The sequence below is a fragment of the Hemicordylus capensis genome, chromosome 8 (assembly GCF_027244095.1).
Source record: "Hemicordylus capensis ecotype Gifberg chromosome 8, rHemCap1.1.pri, whole genome shotgun sequence".
NCBI lineage: Eukaryota > Metazoa > Chordata > Lepidosauria > Squamata > Cordylidae > Hemicordylus > Hemicordylus capensis.
This window is the reverse complement of record NC_069664.1, coordinates 29,513,530-29,533,460: the sequence shown is the minus strand read 5'-3', so window position 1 is coordinate 29,533,460 and position 19,931 is coordinate 29,513,530. Positions and strand designations below refer to the sequence as shown.

Below are 19,931 nucleotides of genomic sequence, written 5' to 3'. Positions count from 1 at the left end.
TACGGCTAGGTTTCCCCCCGTCTTCTCTTCTCGATGCTCCTACCCCCAGCTCCTTTCACACAACCCACATCTCCCACATATGAACTGTTGGCAATCTGCTGTCTGCAAAGTGTGTCTTTTCTACGCTCTCTTTTTACAGAAAAGGACTGGATCTCATGTTCATCTTCTCCCCCCCCCTGTACGTGAGCCCACTGGGTTTTCCAGCTGGTAGCACAGTTCACATCGCCACCATGTGAAATGGCCCTGGCCTCAGTGCACCCCTACTGCATCATGGTTTTTGTGGTCATCACCTGGTGGGTTGGGTTGATGTGGAGAAATGGTACCTGAAAAGCTCAAGATGTCAAGATGGGGGAGGAGAGTCATTCCTGTGGTAACAAACAGGAATTTTGAGCCATTTTTGGAAGGGCTGTAGAAAAATCAAATAAATAAAATTGTCCCCTTTGCTAAGCAGGATCCACCTCAGTTTGTATTTGGATGGGACTTTTTGATGAGAACACTGTGAAATATTCACCTTAGGAGAAGGATGGGGCCATCCGTTGAAGAGCACCTTATCTGCATGCAGCATCTCTAGGTAGGGCTGGGAAAGACTCCTGCCTGAAACTTTGGAGACGCTGCTGCCAGTCAGTGTAGACAATACTAGCTAGATGGACCAAAGGTCTGACTCAGGATGGCAGCTTCCTCTGTTCTTCATACTGGCTTCAGCTTTGAAGTAGACGCATGAGAAGTTGACCTTGCATTTCTCTGGCTTATTTCCTGAGAGTTGAAGTGCACCTGCTTCCTGGCTTCCGGGCTGAGCTTCAGGAAACTCATCCAGGCTTGGAATCCATTTCTAGGTGCCGGAGTAAAGATAGAGATTCCCAGCTTTTAAAAATTATCTGTTTTAATTTTATGGCTGATTTTAAATTGTTGCATTGTTTTAACTTTTTATATGTGTTTTTAATTGTTTTATGTTAACCGCCCAGAGACAAAAGTTTGGGCGGTATAGAAGTTTAATAAAATAAATAAATAAAGTAGGAAAGGACAGATTCTGAACATCATTCAGGCCTGGGTGGACTCAAAGAGGCAAATTGTAAACACCATTCCGTTAAATAATATATTTTAAATATATCTCTGGTGCCACCACGCTGATACACTTATATTAGTAACAACTTAATTATTTCTCTGAATTTCTAAAAGGCAGAGGCCAAGCTACCAGGCTGAGCTCACACCTGTAAAATAATTGCCATAGAATAAATCACTGGCATGTTGCTCACATCAGTGAAAATTAAACGACCAATCTGCATCTTGCTTTGCCCCATCCTGGGAAGGTGGCCGATATTCTCTGGGATCAAGTGGATGACTGAAGGCTTCTTTTGAAAAGGGCCCTCTACCCAGTTGGCTACGCTACAGAAACATTCTTGGGCTATTCTTTCCCTTGAGATGCTTGAAACCATCCCTCTGTCTTCTAGAAGCAACAATTGCTGTCTGTGTTAATGAGACAACAGCCAGCAGGACCACCAAAATCTAAGTTGCTCCAACTTCAGGGAAGGCCCTATCACCCCCTTTCGGCTATTTTTCCAAGTTGCTGACAAACCGCAACTTGGAAGTTAGCAGTGACAGGCAAACCAGTTAGTCCCCTGCTAACTGATCAAAGAGGCACCTTTCAAAGTGGTGATTCTATTTAGCGGGGGGGGGGGGGGAGAAACTGGTCCTCTCCATCCCCAGCACAGCATCCCTCCAGTGGCTGTTGCTGGGGTCTCTCTTATGTTTCTTTTTTAGATTGTGATTTATATCCATGTAAACCGCGTTGGGAACTTTTGTTGAAAAGCAGTATATACATATTTGTCGTATCCGTATATGGCAAATTCCCACATGCTGATTCCCACATACATGTACAACACTTTGATCTCTCAACCAGCAGTGGCCTGTCCTAATGAGCTAGGAGGCTGGGAAAGGATCACGGCCCAATGTTAATGAAAGCTTTGCTACCTGCAGCCTGGGTATTCATCAGGTACAGCTGTGCAGGGTCAGCCACACAGCTCTACCTGATGAATAGCCAGCCTGCAGGCAGCACAGCTCTCGCTAACACGGGGCAGGATGAGAGAAAGAGGAGCAACCCAAGGCAGCAGCACTGCTACCCTCTCATTTGGGTACTACTGCTCTTTACACGGTTATGTCTCTGGTGATGGATGTGGATTTGCTCTTAGCAATACTGCAAAAAAAAAAAAAAAAATGAATACTGGTTGTTCTGAGCATCCCTCTATTCACACAGGAGGAGTTTCTTGGAAGGCTATTCCTTAATGGCTCCAGATACATTAACATTAAAATACTGCCACACGTTCCCTGGAAGGAGAGTCAGCACTTTTCTAGGCGGGATCCTGAGTTATGGGCAAGGATAAATATAGTGCCACTCACTCATCACCAGCCCCTGCTAAAGCCCCCCTACAAACCCAGCCACAGATCATGCCGCAGAAGCTGACAAGCAAGAACGTTAATTAAATTTTTGCTGATTTTGACAGGGAAAAAGGCGAGGGGTGTTGCATGGCTCGTCTGTTTTTTTTAAGCAAACATGACAAAGAAAAATTTCACACATTAATGGAGAACTTGCAATAGATCTTAGTGGATTAGATACATCAGTGTCAAGCAGAATAAAACAAAAACACACAAAATCTTTAATTAGTTAACTGCAAATCTTTAATTAATTGCATTAAATTGCAAATATAACGTAATCTTCCAAGGCATATTTTCAGCCTTAGTTGCTATCTGTGAATTGGAAAGAATACTGACAAGGCTGTAAGAGATGAGAACTGGAGACACTTGCAATGTGCAAAGTTTGGTATAAATGATGGACAGTAAATCTGTTTCCATCAATCTGCTGGAATACCAAGACACCTGCACCCTCCTTCATACTCCCTCCACCATTGTAAGAGTGTAAAACACTGTTAGAAGCAATCTTTTCCAGAAAGAAAAAGCCCCTTCCTGCAATTCACAGTATCATTTCCTCAACACAGAGCAAGAGTACATTCAGCTCTTGCAAATTTGTCCCAACACATTCATGCCAAAAAGACCAGAGGAATTATAACATCAGGCCAAATTCATCTGGCTATCTGGTGCCACCATAAAGAGCAAACATGAGCCAGAATGTAAAAGAGAGTTAAAAGAAAAGAAAAGAAAGAAACCTTGTGTTTAGAAGTGTGATTCTTTAAGCTGATGTAACAGACATGGGCTTTCCCGAAGAGAGATATTTTTGTAAAGATGTATAATACAGGTCTCTGATCATAATTTTTGCCAGAGAAATGCTGCTACTGGACTTTATACTTATAGGCTAGGCCTCTTCCACGCAAAGAGATGACAGAAAGCTCCCACAAGACCACAGAAAGGTGAATCCAACATGCATAAGGCAGGGTAGTATTTCAAAACCAGTTTATATTGCATGCAACATTTCTTCTTACCATGTTCATAAGACACAACAGACAAAAACAATCACCAGCCAAACTGAAGAAGCCCTTGGCTGTTGCCCAAGCACCCTCTAGCTTTCTAAGGAGAAAGTTGGACAAGGAATCCTGCTGATTTCTGAAGGGGAAGGATAAAGACTTCTCTTGTCAAGCCATTGTTCAAGGTAATGCCTTTACACTTTCTCGATCCTCAAGGTCGGATTCTGGTATCCTTATCTTGCTGAAAGAAATCAAACAAGAGAAAATATGATAAGGGTGCAATTCAGTAGCTGTGAATGCTAGTTTAGTCTCGTCTCAGGACACAAGCCACCAGGAAGCGGTTCAAGCTCTTGATGGCCCACACACATTGGCTGCCAGTACCATCTCAAGGGATGAATGCCCACGGTGATTCTTGGCAATGTCTATCCCAGGACTGTGCCCCAGGATTGTGGAAGTCCAAGGATCCTAGACGGAAAATAGGGGATAGCATTGTTGTACCATAGCCGTGACATGTCCACACCTACAAAGATTAGAATTGTTTGGACAATGGTTTTTCCCATGACACTCTATGGATGCGAAAGCTGGACTTTGAAGAAGCAAGATAGAAAAAGTATTGACATGTTTGAACTTGGGTGCTGGAGAAGACTTTTGAGGAGAACATGGACAGCCAGGAAAACAAACAAATGGATCATAGAACAAATCAAACCAGAATTTTCACTTGAGGCACAAACGACCAGGCTCAAACTATCATACTTCAGACACATTATGCAAAGATCCAGCTCCCCTGAGAAGTCCATAATGCTGGAGAAAGTGGAAGGAAAGAGAAGAAGAGGACGACCAGCAGCAAGATGGACGGACTCGATGACGACAGCCATGAATGCACCCCTGAGAGACCTTAAAGGCCAAGTGGAAGACAGACCATCCTGGAGAGAATCTCTCTATGTGGCCGCTAAGAGTCGACACCAACTTGACGGCACTCAATCAATCAATCAATCAATCAGTCGTAACTACAGCTTCCCCTGTGTTATCACCCCTTCTTTATTCCTACCCCAAACCATTAAGATAAAATGAACGGCTTGGGTCACGGTATTTAAGAGAATGCCTTCTTCAATATGAACCCCGCCGCCTATTAAGATCTTTGGGGGAGGTTCATCTGAAGGTGAACTGGCAGCTCGACTGACTCAAAGGTGTGCCTTCTCTGTAGTTGCCCCAAGGCTGTGGAAGGCACTTCCTGCTGCTCCATCCCTGTGGCCTTTTAGGAAACAGCTGAAGACACATCTCTTCAGCCAAGCTTTTTAGTTAGTTGGTGTTTTTATGGATATTCTAATCTGATTGTAATTATGTTTTAACTGCTAAGTTCTTGGTTTCTTTTATGCTGTGAACTGCCTAGAGACTTCGGTAGTGGGTGGTATATAAAAATAAATAAATAAAAATAAATAAAAATAAACAAAAGTGCAGTCATTTTTGCACAGAGGAAAGGGCTAGGGTCACAATGAAGAAATTGTTCTACTCTCTCCATGGAGTAATCTTTGGAGGACATTCTTGCCACTTTTCATTTCTATCCTTCTGACAAGGTTTATATTTTATAGTAGTTTCTATGTTTTAAAAACTTTGGTGGTTAGCTGTCATTTGAGGCAAGAACAATAGCATTGTCCTGAGAAGAAAAAAGACCGGGGTGGGTGGGATGTGTGTATGGATATTTGAGTGCTGAAATGTGCAGTTCAGTTCCACTGATTACCAACAATTTGAACTGAGGCCTTTGCCATGTGGGTGCACCCTCAATTTTGGCCTTGCTGTGAGCTCCAGGGACAAGGAGAAGGGGTGGGTGACCTTTTCCACGAGGAGGGGAGGGGAAGGAAAGGATTTAACAGGAAATCAACTGTTCAACCCATGCTATATTTAGTCTGAGGATGCAGCTAAACGCCTACGAAGACAGACCAGTAAGACGGAAAGAACAGGCAAAGAGGAGAGAGCTGTCAGTATAAGGGTAATTCAAAATGGAATAGAAGGTTTCTGAAAGACAAAACCCAATCCACACTTGTCTTTCCTGGATATGCAAGGTTCTTCATGCAAGTTGTTCACAAACATTTTAATAAAGAAATGCCCCCACGGAATATTTTGTTTCAAAGACGAAGTGCCGGTACCTTTAGGAACATAGGAAGCTGCTGAGTCAGACCATAGGTTCATCTAGTTCAGTATTGTCTACACAGACTGGCAGCGGCTTCTCCTGCAGCAGGAGTCTCTCTCAGCCCTATCTTGGAGAAGCTGCCAGGGAGGGAACTTGGAACCTAGATGCAATTCCCAGAGCGGCTTCATCCCCTGAGGGGGAATCTCTTCCAGTGCTCACACTTCTAGTCTCCCTTTCATATGCAACCAGGGCAGACCCTGCTTAGCTAAGGGGACAAGTCATGCTTGCTACCACAAGACCAGCTCTCCTCTTCTTTCCCTGACTCTCCTTTGCCCACTACGGGCAAAGGATGTATGGAAGGAGTACGCTGACAAACAAAAGGAGTATGCTGACAAACTTCCCATGGAGCACTGCTGGGTCCAAAACCCCTATCTGGGAATTCATGACCCCAGAGAGGGACAGGTATTTTGCTACGTCCAATGCTGGGGAGTGAGGAAGGAATACAAACAAGCAAGCAGAAGGGATTATTTCAGTCCATTCCACTGGAGCTTGCATGAGGCTCCAAGCAGAAGCCTCACTTTGAATGCAGGCTGCATGCCCAGGTGAGGAGACTGGTCTTACAAAGGGAGCCCGGGCCAGATTACCTGGGCTCCAAGAAAGGAGGTGAAACCAACATGACATCCTCAGTCATCCTTCTCAGCTGTCAACTGGAAGCACTACACGAATGCTAAGCATGATTACTGTCAAGTCCCAGAGCAGAGATTGGAGGAGAGCTGGTCTTGTTGCAGCAAGTATCAACTGTCTATTTTCCTAAGGAGGGTCCACCTTGGTTTGCATTTGGATAGGAGACCACATGTGAGCACTGTAAGTTATTCTCCTTAGGGGATGGGGCCATTGCTCAGTGGAAGAGTATCTGCCTGCTTGCATGCCGAAAGGTCCCAGGTTCACTTCCTGGCAGCACCTCCAGGTAGAGCTGGGAGAGCCTCCTGCCTGAAACCCTGGAGCGCCACTGCCAGTGTTGACAGTACTCAGCTAGATGGACCAAGGGTCTGACTCGATATACGGCAGCTTCCTATGTTCCTATAAGTACATTGACAAAGAAACCCAGGCAGGGGGAAGGCGGGGAATCTGTAGCCATTCCAATGAAAAATTCAGGCCAAGTGAGGTTCTGTAAATACATGTGCATGGTAGTTCCACAAGCTACTGGAGAGCAGAAGGAATACCAATGTTCAATAAAGGTTTTTAATACTGTAATAAGCTGGGTCTTAGTTCCACTTTCTTGCCGGTCATCAGTTGCCATCCCTGAGAAAAATGCTGTCAATTAACTCATTACAAAGAAGGAATTGCTGAGCGAAGGAATGAGAGATGCTGACACGTCAGCTTTTCCAGAGTGGCAGTTTTTAAAAGATGTGGCTTTTAAATGCATATGGCTTTACTCTCCCTCTGCTTGCTCAATTTAAGCCCTGTCTGTAGAAATAATAATTAATACCACCTGCTGGGAGCTTGTGCTAACGTGTGGTTTTTTTTAGTGTGCATCGGAGAAGAATTAAAGAAAATAAAAGTTTGTGTTGCTTGAAGATTTCTACTATGACTAAAGGAGCAGGAGGGAAATGGGGATATAGGAACATAGGAAGCTGCCATATACTGAGTCAGACCATTGGTCCATCTAGCTCAGTATTGTCTTCACAGACAGGCAGCGGCTTCTCCAAGGTTGCAGGCAGGAATCTCTCTCGAGCGGCTCCATCCCCCCAGGGGAATATCTGACAGTGCTCACACTTTTAGTTTCCCTTTCGTATGCAACCAGGGCAGACCCTGCTTAGCTAAGGGGACAAGTCATGCTTGCTACCACAAGACCAGCTCTCCTCTCCATACGATAGGGAATGCACACCACACAGCTCACATCACCCAACCCCAATTCCGTCTCCGCTCCAGAATCCATTAAGACGTTAGGGAACTGGCCACTTTTGTAGTTTGTGGCAAGGGACCTTTGAGGTTGGTTCAGAGGGAATAGAGGGAAACATGCTTCCTATATAAAGTACACCCACACCCCTTGGAAGGACAACTGAAGAGCTAAATGGATCCTGGGGGTGAGATGGAAGCCCTGGATCTGTTCCCCATTAGCCCTAGACTGAAGGACAGCAAGTGATCTGCCTAACAGTTGGCTGGCACATTGAGGAAGGGTGCCTGTGTGCTCTGGCCTCACGCTGCCAGGGTTCCAGGGCAAGATGAGGGCAGCATAGATGTGCAGCTTGGTGGGAAGATCCTGTTTTTAAAAGCCCCTTTCCCTTCATATTTGTGGTGCCCACCCCCCCAGGAATCTCCCTTGCCTCCTATCAAAGGATATCTGTCAAGACTGTGATGGAGCATCTGTAGATAAACAATGCAAGGAAACCAAAACAGAATTTGCACTGCTGGTGAGGTCACACTCCAATGCTGGAGAGGAAGTGGTTCAGCAGGGCACAGGTAAGCCTGGAAGTCAACCCTGAACCATCACAGCTGGCCACATGCCACAGGCTCCTCCGCTGCTCCCACGTCCATCAGCACATGAATCAAAGCAGTGAGCTAGCTATTAAAATTATTATCTGCCAGACTATTAAGATTTCGATTACACTTTAGCACGTGTATCTTGTTTGATGTCACAACAAGTTTGTGAGGCAGTTTTCTCTTGTTCCCATTTCACAGAAAAGGAATCAGTGGCTGGCCCATGACCACCCGAGAGCGTCTTTGGATAGCTAAGGGCTACTAGTCCACATGGTGGAGAGTGGTGCAGAAGTGTGCCCACACAAATGCTCCCCCTGAAATGTATGCAGCAGCCCCAAGTACAAATATCAGTGCAGAGCTCCCAAACCAGAGTTTCCCATCCCTAGCATCATTCTCTGTTCTGAAACCGGCGATAGTGATCTGGATACAAGGAACACTGGATTGTCTCCAGTTTTCAAGATTTTAAAAATGATTAGCTTACATTAGGGACAAGAATCGAATAAAGCTATAGGAATGGGGAAATCCTTATAATTTCTATTACCATTCCTGTGGCTTGGTCTTTGGTTTATGCAGCTGAGAAATGGCCTCTTTCTGAAAAAGAAACAAAGTTTGCTTAAGACAGAACTCTTAAGTCACTGAAACGGCTTGTTTTCTCCTCTCCCCTCCTCATAACCCTTCCTTGTCCCTGTCAATGGGCAAAGAGGCACCTTTTCTTATGGGGAGAGCGACTGTCTCTATTCAGCCCAAAAGTCTCCTCTCCAGTGGCTGTTGCTGGTCTCTCCTTTGTGGCACAGAGAGCCTCTGCGGGTAGGGAACCATCTGGTCATACCTTCTACTAAACAGTATAAACTGCTTTGATCATTTCTTTTGTTCAAAAGTGGTACATACATATTTTAAATATTCATAACAGCAATAGTAATCTCTCCGTATTCCCCAAGCCATCTCCTTTAATTAGGTCCTCAAAACCAATTTCTTCCATAAAGCTTTCTGTGAACCAGAATAGCCTGGTGAGTTCTGTCCTATCTGTGCTGTGCTGGAGTCACTTGAATGTCTATCTAACAATTGCAGACACACACAAAACCCAAAGAAACGATCACTACTGGCACAGCAAATATGTACCATCCCTTGTTATAGGTTGCATGCCATGACACACCAGCATAAAGATATACCCTCAAGAAAGATACGTTAGGGAAATAACAATACCCAATCTCACCATGATCCTCTCTTCTCTTTGCTTCCTCAGTAAAGCCAGTATTTCCTCTCTCCTCTTGGCCTGCAAGGAAACATTGCAGCAATAATTAGGAGTAAAGAAAGGAATAATTAGGAGTAAAGAAAGTAAGATCTCTTTCACACAACCTCATTCAGCCCGACTGTCTAGCAAAGTGGCTATATTATGCTGTTATTATTATTACTGTTTACATAGACAAGGTTAAGAACATAAGAACAGCCCTGCTGGATCAGGCCCAAGGAAGCCCATCTAGTCCAGCATCCTGTTTCACACAGTGGCCCACCAGATGCCGCTGGGAAGCCCACAGGCTGGAGTTGAGGGCCTGCCATCTCTCCTGCTGTTACTCCCCTGCAACTGGTACTCAGAGGCACCCTGCTTTTGAGGCTGGAGGTGGCCCTCCATCTCCAGCTGGAGGTTCCAGCTCCCTGCATCATATTCGGACGGCTGGGTGAGCCGACGGAGCATCAGGGACCCCTCTGTTTCAAACTCACCCAGTCCCGGACCTGATGGAAAGCTGGTATAGTATAGCAACTAGGGATGTGCAGGGAACCCGGAGGGGGTGGTTCGAAGGTGCCGGGGGTGGGGGGAGGGAGCAGCACTTTAAGGGCAGCAGAGGATGCACTTACTCCTCCCGCTGCTTCCCCCCCCCCACCTCCCTGCTGCCCCGTCCCCTCCTTGCCTGGAAGTACCTGGTGCACGGGCACGCACACATCGCGCTCGCACCAGCCCAATGTGCCTGCACACAAGTGCAACGTGCACACACCCAGCATGTGCACGTGTGCCCAGTATGGAGCTATGCTGCTGCCCTGAAGGAGCCTTGAACAACAGAGCACCGGTGGGGGTAAAGCGGAGGGAGGGGTAAGTGCACCCTCCCCCGCCCTTAAAGTGCGACCCCCCACCCCACTTTGAACTGGCCCAACCGTCAGTTGCTCGAACTGGTCCGGAGGCCCTTAAAAGGGCCTCCAAATGGGTGTATGCACATCCCTAAGAGCAGCTAAGATAATAAATCAGAAAAAAATCTCAATTTCTTCTTTGCTATAAACTCACTTAAAACAACAACAATACCATGGCAGCAGTGTGTGTGTGTGTGTGTGCATGTGTGTGCATGCACCAATAAGGATAGGCCCAACTATGGTGTAAATTACAGCTTCCCTCTTGGGCTAATAGCAGCCGAGGAGGGGGATTTTCATTGGGACTGCAGAGGAGCAAGTAAGGTTAAATATTCCCTGCAGTCCTGATAATCCTTCTCACACCCTAAAGGGCCTATCCCAAGTAAAAATCCAGCACACGGTAAATTATTTTTCTGAGAAGGGGCGGGGGGGGGGGACACCACACACAGCAACTCTATCCTCTCCTACAATGCAAAAAGATCGCCCCCCCGCCCCCCAGTTTTTCTCTGGGTGAGGTGGAATTTAGACTTCCCACAAAGCACTGTCCCACCCTGACGATTTTCTGTATTTCTCAAGGTACATTCTGGTTTGATTTCAAAAGCAGGAAAGAGCATAGTTTCAAGTACTGCATGTTTTGTTCTGGGAGTTACTTGGATAGAAGAAAACAACAGCTGGGGCAACTCTCATGTGCAAGAAAAGGGGAAATGGGATTCATTCTCGTGATGCTCTGTCAACAAATAAAATGCTTTGCAGGCTTTCCACGCCAGTCCTCACAGGAACACAGTCAACGGCTTTATACGGAGTCAGATCTTGGGTCCATCTAACTCAGCACTATCCTACACTGACTGGCAGCAACTCTCCAAGGTTTCTGGTAGGAGTCTCTCTCAGCCCGAGCTGGAGATGCTGCCAGGGAGGGAAGCTGGGATCTTCTGCATGCAAAGCAGAGCAAAGCAGATCTTGCAGCAGCCAGAACTCACATGCAGCCACCCATCCAAATGCAAACCATGACAGACCCTGCTTAGCAAAAGGGACAATTCATGCTCCTCATTCATACACAAACTCCTTGATCAATTCTTTCCTTTCTATTTCTATTTCTATTTCCTTTCCTTTCAAATCTTGCACATGTGTACAGTATCTTAAATATGTATGCATAGATTACATAAGAAATATAACCATCCCATTCCAGGGTTCTGGGTAAGTGATGATACATTCCCGTTACAACTAACTTGAGAAGCAGGTTTGACCAATACATTGCACAGCTCTACAGACCAATGGTCTAGCTGAAATTAACCAAACTTCCCCATGCCTGTATGTCATGATGTGAGAAACTGCCCAGTCCAGATCTCATCTCTTGGCTGCAGAATTATTTAACTAACTAAATAACTGAATAATCAGCGAATAGACTGGCTTCCTCTGCTAATCCACTTCCCACAAGATAGGTTTAATGGATGCAACTGGATGAAATCCATTATATGGCTATTAATTGCAATAAGTAGGAATGCTGGCTTGCAAGAAACAGCTGCAAAGCTCAGCACTTTTGAACCCTTCCTACAGACTGCCTGAATCTGGCTCCCTTCCCAGATTTGTGATATAAAGCTTTTCATTTTTAACGAGAGAGAAAACTTAAAATTTTACCAAAATTAGGGAAATACCTTCTAATTACAGGCTAGCAGCCTTGCCCAATATTGCAGGTTTATTTGGTTCAGCTCAAGAGCAATGCTACTTATTCCTATTAATCAATTTAATGATAAAGCTGTGTAGTTATTAAGTTAAGTTATGTCCCGGACCAGGATGTAAAAGATGCCCATTTCTCTAGGAGCTAATTAGCAAAGAGCAAATATGGTGTTTGTTCCCCTAGCAAGATCTATACAAATGGGGTCGATTTCCCATTATATCAGCTGCTGTATCGTAATTGACATGGTCCTTGAAAGTCAAGAACCAAATCATGCTCCAAAAGCACCTATTATCTAGAGCAGATAATGCTTCTCTGCTGACTGGGAAAAGAGGCACATTTCAAAGTGGTGATTCTCTTTATATTAAGCAGGGGGAGAGCAACTGTCCCTATCCAACCCCTGCACAACTTCCCTCCAGTGGCTGTTGCTGGCATCTACCTTGTGTTTTTTAGACTGTGAGCCCCTTTGGGGACAGGGAACCTTCTTTTTCTATATAAACTGCTTTGAGGGCTGCTTTCCCCCCTCTTTCTTAAAAAGCAGTACATATAGTAGTATAATGGTACTATATTCCATTGCTTCCCGAATCTAAATAAAATCTGCATGTAATTTATACAGGTTACTGGATCCAGTTTTTCTTGAATTGTCTGGGTAGAGAACTTTTGATTTTCGATTTGAGTGCCCAAAGCTCTGTCCCAAACTGTGAGGTCTTCCTTGCTAGGTGATAGCTGGGCTTGTCTGGCCAAATATTTTTTTGGCCTGGATCACTGTCTGCAGAAGCGGGCCACTCCTGAACCTTATGCAGGGCTTGCTGCTTCTTTTATTCGGAACACCACTGCAGTGGAAATGCTGAAGCAAGGCCACTCTTTTTAATTTTATGTTTCTGATCCAATGTGCTAGTATGTCTTCCTTTCTCTCAGATTTACAATGCAATTTAATTATCTCAATCCCCTCCCTGAAAGAGATAATCAGATAGAAAGCCTTCTAGAGCAAGAGGCTAAAAAGCAGGTTGCATTTCAGGGCTCAGTTGGAACAGTCTTTGCAAGTCCTCGCTACAATATATAAAGAGTGGCTTCTTCCTTGTATAGAGTGATTTACTCAGTAATTCTAATCCACCTAATGGTGCAGTGGGGAAATGGTTTGACTACCAAGCCAGAGATTGCTGGTTCGAGTCCCTGCTGCTGTGCTTCCCAGACTATGGGAAACACCTCTGTCGGGCAGCAGCGATATAGGAAGGTGCTGAAAGGCATCATCTCATACTGCGTGGGAGATGGCAATGGGAAACCCCTCCTGTATTCTACCAAAGACAACCACAGGGCTTTGTGGGCACCAGGAGTTGAAACCGACTTGACAGCACACTTTATCTTACCAGAAAACCTAATTAGTACTGAGAAAGACCGTTGTTAATTTTCCAGGGAGCAAAAACCTGACAGTAAGTCTTACCTTCTCAAGGTATGGTCCTTTCACAGCACTCTTTTCAGGTTGATCAATAGTTTCTTGGATTCTCTCTCCTTTCCCCAAATAAAACAATTGAAAGTGAAATATAGGATCTTCAGGAATAATTCAAAATAAGTGTTCAGACTAGTAATGCCTGAGGACAGGGTGTTATAATGAAGGCCATTTTATAACATGAGAAGAGTGAGCATTCAGGCCAGCCCAAGAGAGAAAAAGGAGAACAGCGAAGGGAAATCTCAGTCTGGTCCACATAATGAAATGGCAGACCTGTAGTGTTTTAATGGGCTATGTGGTGCCTTGACTGCTTTTGTGAAAAGACAGGATTAGGCATGTGACGAACCTGTTCAGAGGCCCTTTTATGGGCCTTCGAACAGGTTCAAGAACCGGGCGGTTCAAAGTTCAAAAGCAGCAGGGGGTGTGCAATTTAAGGGCGACTTTAATTTAAGGCCCTCTGCTTTTCTCCCGCCGGTGCCCAGTTTTCCTCAAGTCCTACGGGGTGGCAGCGTATTTCCCTGCTGCCCAATCTGCTCTTCAGCCGGAAGTGGCTGGAAGTAGCTGGTGTGTGTGCCCAGCAGGCATGAGTGAGAGCCAGTGGGGTGTAATGGTTAGAGTGCTGGACTAGAACCGGGGAGACCTGAGTTCAAACCCCCATTCAGCCATGAGACTTGCTGGGTGACTTCTCTCTCAGCCTAACCTACTTCATGGGGTTGTTGTGAGGAGAAACTTAAGTATGTAGTACACTGCTCTCTGGGCTCCTTGGAGGAAGAGCGGGATATAAATGTAGTAATAATAATAATAATAATAATAATAATAATAATAATAATAATAATAATATGTTGTTGTTGTTGTTGTTGTTGTTGTAAAAATGAAGCTAGATACTTACTGCTAGTGATGACTGAGGACTGAGCAGAAAAAGGGCCACTTCTCTCTAAAAGAGGACCTCAGTCACTTCTGAATGCTCGCTCTGTAAAAAAACAAACCTCTGCAAACAGAAAATAGGCTATATACTTACTGCTAGTGATTAATGAGGACTGAGCAGAAATAGGACCGCTTTTCTCTAAAAAGAGCCCAGAGAAGATCTCAGTTAGTTGAAAATGCCCAGAAAGGCCAGGTTTAGAACAAGACTGTTAAACCCTTGCGAGGTTTAAGAGCGCTCCCGTATGTAACCCAGCCTCCAAATGAAGCCTGGTCTGCACCAGCAGCAGAGTGAGGTGGTGGCAGAATGTGCCATACCCCATCAGGGGAGGAACATCACTTCTGAATGCTCCCTCTGCACAAAACTCTGCAAACAGAAAACTAGCATACACCCTTAGCTGCACTGGTCTTTTATTTGTAGGGAATTTTGCAAACGGAAAGCCGCATTCAGAAATGTGAGCCCGAACCTGCACTGTGAAGTATGGGGGGCTATCCATTCTGCAACCTCAAAATTTCCATTCTGCGGCTTGCGTAAGGCCAAAGCCCCACCTACTCACGTATCAGTCACTTGTGGCCTAAAAGGGGCGTGGATGTAGGGAGGTCCAAAAGATTCTTTGCCTGGTCCCCCGAGGGCAATTCTTACCCACCAGTGAACAGGAAAATGGATATTTGCAAGGCTGATGTGAATTGATTTTTAGAATCATTACTGTTGGGGACCATTAATGTAATAATAATAATAATAATAATAATAATAATAATAATAATAATAATAGGTACAATTCTCCACATAAAGACTGGGGCTTTGGAGAAAGGCTTGGAACCTCTTCCCCAGGTGATCCATGTCCCCAGACGGCATTTCCTCAATCCTCTTGCCATGTAAAGTTTCCCTTTTTTAAGACTTTTGTGGGGAGGCGGTTTATAAATATATATTCTTCAGAATAATAATGGGCAACGTCCAGAGGAAGTTCGTTATAGCACTTAGCAATAGCAATAGCACTTACATTTATATACCGCTCTATAGCTGGAAGCTCTCTAAGCGGTTTACAATGATTTAGCATATTGCCCCCCAACATTCTGGGTACTCATTTTACCGACCTCGGAAGGATGGAAGGCTGAGTCAACCTTGAGCCCCTGGTCAGGATCGAACTCGTCCCACTGAAATGAATGAAACTTAAGCTAGTTGTGACTAACTTGTCTCACTGATGGGGGCTTAGTCACAACGAACTTTGTTATTATTGCCCACCAGCGATAATCATAATACATCTTGTAAAAATAGTCGTGTCATTCAATTAGATGGAACAACAACAACAAAAGGCAGCAGCAGCAGCAGCTTTTAGACTAACTTGATGTTTTAATGCAGAAGCTTTCCTGGATTATAACTGACGAAAACATCCGTTGGTCTAAAAGGTGAGACCTTGTTCATTTTTTAGTCTTTGTAATAAATCTGTTTGTTTATTACATTTTCATAGCACCCTATCTAGTGGCTCTGGGCACTGGTGCACAGCGAGTTAAACACAAAACACCGTTTAAAACCAACCGCTTAAAACCCCCAGAACCGTTTAAAACCAATTAAAAATATCTAAGAACAATCTGTTGGCATTGAAGGTGCTCTGGGGGCTTGGGCAGCCAGAGCGGGGAGGGGGCAACACCCCCCCCCCACTGAGCCGGTTCCCACTGAATTCAGTGGCGCATCCTCCCACTGGGACGGGGGTGCGTGGGAATAGGATTGCTGGATTTGCCCTCCCAGGAGGGAGCAGCCCTCTTGGCTGCAGTGCTTGGGCTGCCGGGGGGGGGGGAGGAAGGGGCCCCCTTTGGATTAAGCCCCCCGCCCCCCTGAAGAGGCGAAGGGGCTCCTCCTCGCTGGCTGCCCTCCCCACAGGCAGGAGCAGCCGCAGCGGCTCGGCCCGTCCCCCAACCGGCGGCTGCTGCTGCTGCTGTTGCTCCCCGGAGCACGGAGGCTCTCTCGCCCGCCCGCCCGCCCGGCTGGCTCCTGCTGGGGCGGCTCACGGGAGGTGTCGAAGTGGGAGCGGCGCGGGGCGTTGGAGCCCCTCCGGGAGTCGCTCGGCTCGCCCAGCAGCTGGGGGCCGCCCAGGCGCGACTCGAGCGGCGGCTGCAGGGTGGCCGAGTTCCAGAAGAGCTTGGCCAGCGCCACGTCCTGCTCGCGGCAGCCCGCGAAGACCAGCGCGCCCGCCGGCCAGGGGGACCCGGCGGCGGCCGTCTGCGAGGAGGGAGGCGGAGGCGGAGGGGGGGGAGGCGCCGCCATCCTCCGCGCCCGCTCTGCCTGCGCCCTCCCTCCGTCGCCTTGGAGAGCCCCCCCGCCGCCGCCGCGCTTCGAATCAGCCCCGCCGCCCCGCCCCGCCCCGCTCCGCTGTGGCCAGCCTCGCCAGGCAATCCGGAGTCGCGCCACTTTCAGCCCGTCTTCACCACTCCAGCCTCCTCGCCCCGCTTGTTGGGCTCCTGGACGCAGCAGCAGGAAATCCCCCCTCCCCACGGCGTGGCCTCCCCCTCCCTCTCCCTCTCGAACCTAAGCGAGCCTTGCACCTTGTATACCGCCCCCACACCCAGCTGGCTCTCTAGGCGGCTCACTGAAATAAAACAGCTACAAACCATCCAGATATGTTACGTAACCCCCTTTTAAAAGATCGCGAAAGGCCAGGCTAAAAAGAGGTGTTTTCAAGGCTCTTTTAAAGGCATGCAAAACCAGTGTCTGCTGGAGAACAACAAGAAGTCCGAAAAAGAAGGACCACCTAGTAGGAAGAAACTCCTTTCTAATTTTGAAGAAGCAGGCCATGAAAATCACAGCCACTATTTCGCTGGCTCTCAGAAGTGGCTACCTCTCCAACTCTGCTACTTGAAAATTGTGTTACTAAGGTGTGCACCCAAAAGATTGCCTTCTGGACAGATTGCCCTCTGATATACCTAGCTATCAGGATTTCCTACATGTACAATTACTGTACCTTCATTTCCCTGAGATAACAGAAGTTGGTAAGGCACACTTGAGCAAGACCAGTTGTCAAGACCTGGACCTCACTTGGATCAATCCACATCTCTGGGCCAAGGATAGCAAAACTGGACAGGTGCCATATTTGGACAGCCCATCTGATATCCCTACTTCCGGAAGAGCTTCCTCAGCCACTGCTTTGATCTTTTGCCAAGATCAAAAGGCAGTGTTGTCTGTGTCCCGTCCCCCCCGGCGCTTTCAAATTGGGATGCTGGTGTTACCACTGCCATTCACCTTGGCAGCCTTAAATATATGGGTGAATTTCTTCTGTAAGTCTCTAACAATTCACTGTAAAGGGGATTCTTTTATCTGATCTGAGTGTGCCTCTGTATTGATCTGTGGGTGACTTTGTTTGGCAGATTGCAGGGTATTCTTATTGACTGGATGCAAAGGCCTGTGGCTACCCAGAAGCCACACTGACTGCCAGTGTGATGAGTGGCTGGTAGAATGCTTACATGTGGGAAAGCGTCAATATTTTCCATCAGAAACAAGTTACTGCAACTAAGGGAAAATAGTTAATCTAGAAAACTTTATATCAGCCAGTGACACCAATAATTGCTGGCACTCAAACTATTCAAATTTGGTGGTGACTGTGTTTTGGTTTTTTATAAAATTGTATGTATGTATGCATTTTTCCTTTATAAAAACAACTTTAACAATGTACATGTGTGTGTATGTCCGTCTCTCTCTCTCTCTCCTAAATAATACATTGTTAGTTAATCAAAGTGGACAGATTAAACAAACAGTTATCTAAATACATAAATAGATTAACCAGATAAATAAATTATAATTATTTTATTCAGAATTGACATATAAGGTACCTAACTCTTAGCAGCATAGAAAACAAGGTCATATATTAATGCAATATTTTAAAATCACATCAGAATACATCAGGTATTTGAGGCCTATTCCCAAGGCCCACTAGCATCTCAAACGTTTATATTAACTGACAGACTGTTGTAACAACCCAGAACAACATCAGACCAAGAGCTGAATTAATAGGTATTTTTATTTGGCACATTCTGTAGATGATCGGGGCTTCTGTCTTTAGTCTTGTGTTAGTTTAACTTTGCCTTTGTGAAATGCCACCTCCAGGCCTCAGTGGCTTAAGGGTTTCTGCAGAGAGTCACAGCTTCCAACCGGAGGTGAGGCAGGCCATTTTACCTGGCTGTGTTGTTAGTGACTGTTGCCTTTGTCAATCAGCTAACTACACTGCCTGGCAACGAGGCTGGTGTTCCAAACTCATGTCCAACAGACTAATTATTTCCCTCTCGTAGCTCTTTTATTATCACAACAACCCCATGAGGTGGCTAAGTGAAGAAATAGTGACTGGAGCTTTATGGCTTTGTAGAGATTTGAACCAAGATCTCCCTAGTCCTCGTTGACCACTACATCACATTGACCCTTCATCTGTACCTCCCAGGCATGCACTCCAAAGCCATACAGTCCTATGTGGATGACCTTACTATAGCTGTAAAGGGATAACAAGTAATCACAACCAATGCTCTTAAAATACACTGCCTTGTTTTCCAATTAAATAATGAATATTTCCCAGAGCAGGGCTACGAATCTTGCTTTCCCCATTGATTGATTGATTGTGCCATCAAGTCGGTGTCAACTCTTGGTGACCACATAGATAGATCCTCTCCAGGTTGATCTGTCTTCAACTTGGCCTTTAAGGTCCCCACAGCAACATCCAAAATGGTGCCCTCCAGTATTGGCAATGGTGGCTATTGCTCTTGAAGCACAGCCAACCCATCTTCTGCTGCATCCGTATGGGATTTTGAAGATGTGTTTATACCTATTTTTTTAGGCAACAGTAGCTTTCTGTCCTCAGAATTTCAACAAAATTTCACTTCTATGTACCACTTGCATATTGCCACTTATTGCAGGAATTCTTGGACTCCAAACATCACCATGTTGGCCACATTACCTAACATTTCCTCTCCCTTGGATGTGATTACTGCTCCGCTGCCTTGTGATAAGAAAAATGACCCATGTAGCAGCAGGGAACATAGGAACATTGGAAGCTGCCTTATACTGGGTCAGACCCTTGGTCCACCTAGCTCAGTACACAGACTGGCAGCGGCTTCTCCAAGGTTGCAGGCAGGAGTCTCTCTCAGCCCTATCTGGAGATACCAGCGAAGGAACATGGAACCTTCTGCAAGCAAGCCTGCAGATGCTCTTCCCAGAGTGGCCCCATCCCCTAAGGGTTTCCAGTGCTTACATGTAGTCTCCCCAGGGGTGTAGCTAGGGGAGAGGGAGTCTGTGTTCACCCCTCTCCAGTGGCCCCTTGGAGTGAGGGAGATAAGGAAGAAAATAGGGAGGGGTGGAGTTGGGGGCCCTCAGGAGCTTGGGGCCCTGGTGTTTTTTTGAACCCATCCGATCAATTATAGTTATACCCCTGAGTCTCCCACTCAAATACAAAGCAGGGTTGACCCTGCTTAGCAAAGGGGGCAATTCATGCTTGCCACCACAAGACCAGCTCTCCACCCCAGGGAATTTAAAAGAAGACGAGTGTGTGGAATAGCTTCATCACGTAGGAAATCTGGGAAATTCTTAACTAATTACAGCATATTGGGGACCCTACTCTGTGGCTTCCAGGGCATAACCGTTAACTCAGCCCATAGCTTGCAACGGCAGCAGAATATCTTCCAGCACTGCCTAGGCATCGCAAGCCCCATCAGCTAGCTGGGCAACTGCGTCAGGTGACCGAGGGGATGGCTGCAGCTCCCCTTAACTGCAGAAGG

At 46.1% G+C, this 19,931-nt stretch overlaps 1 protein-coding gene across 2 annotated transcripts; it reads right to left on the bottom strand.

Annotated features, from left to right (window-relative positions):
* Positions 1 to 3,385: 3,385 nt before the first annotated feature.
* On the bottom strand, positions 3,386 to 16,529 carry HOATZ (HOATZ cilia and flagella associated protein). 2 transcript variants are annotated; one of them, XM_053270241.1, is made up of 6 exons: positions 16,188 to 16,529; positions 14,278 to 14,322; positions 13,254 to 13,321; positions 9,226 to 9,295; positions 8,564 to 8,613; positions 3,386 to 3,654 (listed from the first exon to the last, which is right to left on the bottom strand). In XM_053270241.1, exons 1-5 carry the CDS (start codon positions 16,441 to 16,443, stop codon positions 8,588 to 8,590), a joined length of 465 nt encoding a protein of 154 aa, XP_053126216.1. In that variant the 5' UTR covers positions 16,444 to 16,529; the 3' UTR covers positions 3,386 to 3,654; positions 8,564 to 8,587. The 2 variants fall into 2 exon arrangements, with proteins under 2 accessions (XP_053126216.1, XP_053126215.1); XM_053270240.1 differs by having other exon boundaries at positions 9,236 to 9,295; positions 16,188 to 16,520.
* Positions 16,530 to 19,931: the final 3,402 nt, after the last annotated feature.

What these genes read in the sequence shown, in the direction of transcription:
- HOATZ (XM_053270240.1), bottom strand. Translation starts at nt 16,443, where the DNA reads ATGGCGGCGCCTCCCCCCCCTCCGCCTCCGCCTCCCTCCTCGCAGACG. An exon ending in CTCCCACTTCGACACCTCCC is followed by an intron (nt 14,323 to 16,187) that starts GTGAGCCGCCCC and finishes GGCTCTTTTTAG; the next exon opens with AGAAAAGCGGTCCTATTTCT. An exon ending in AAGGACCATACCTTGAGAAG is followed by an intron (nt 9,296 to 13,253) that starts GTAAGACTTACT and finishes GTTTCCTTGCAG; the next exon opens with GCCAAGAGGAGAGAGGAAAT.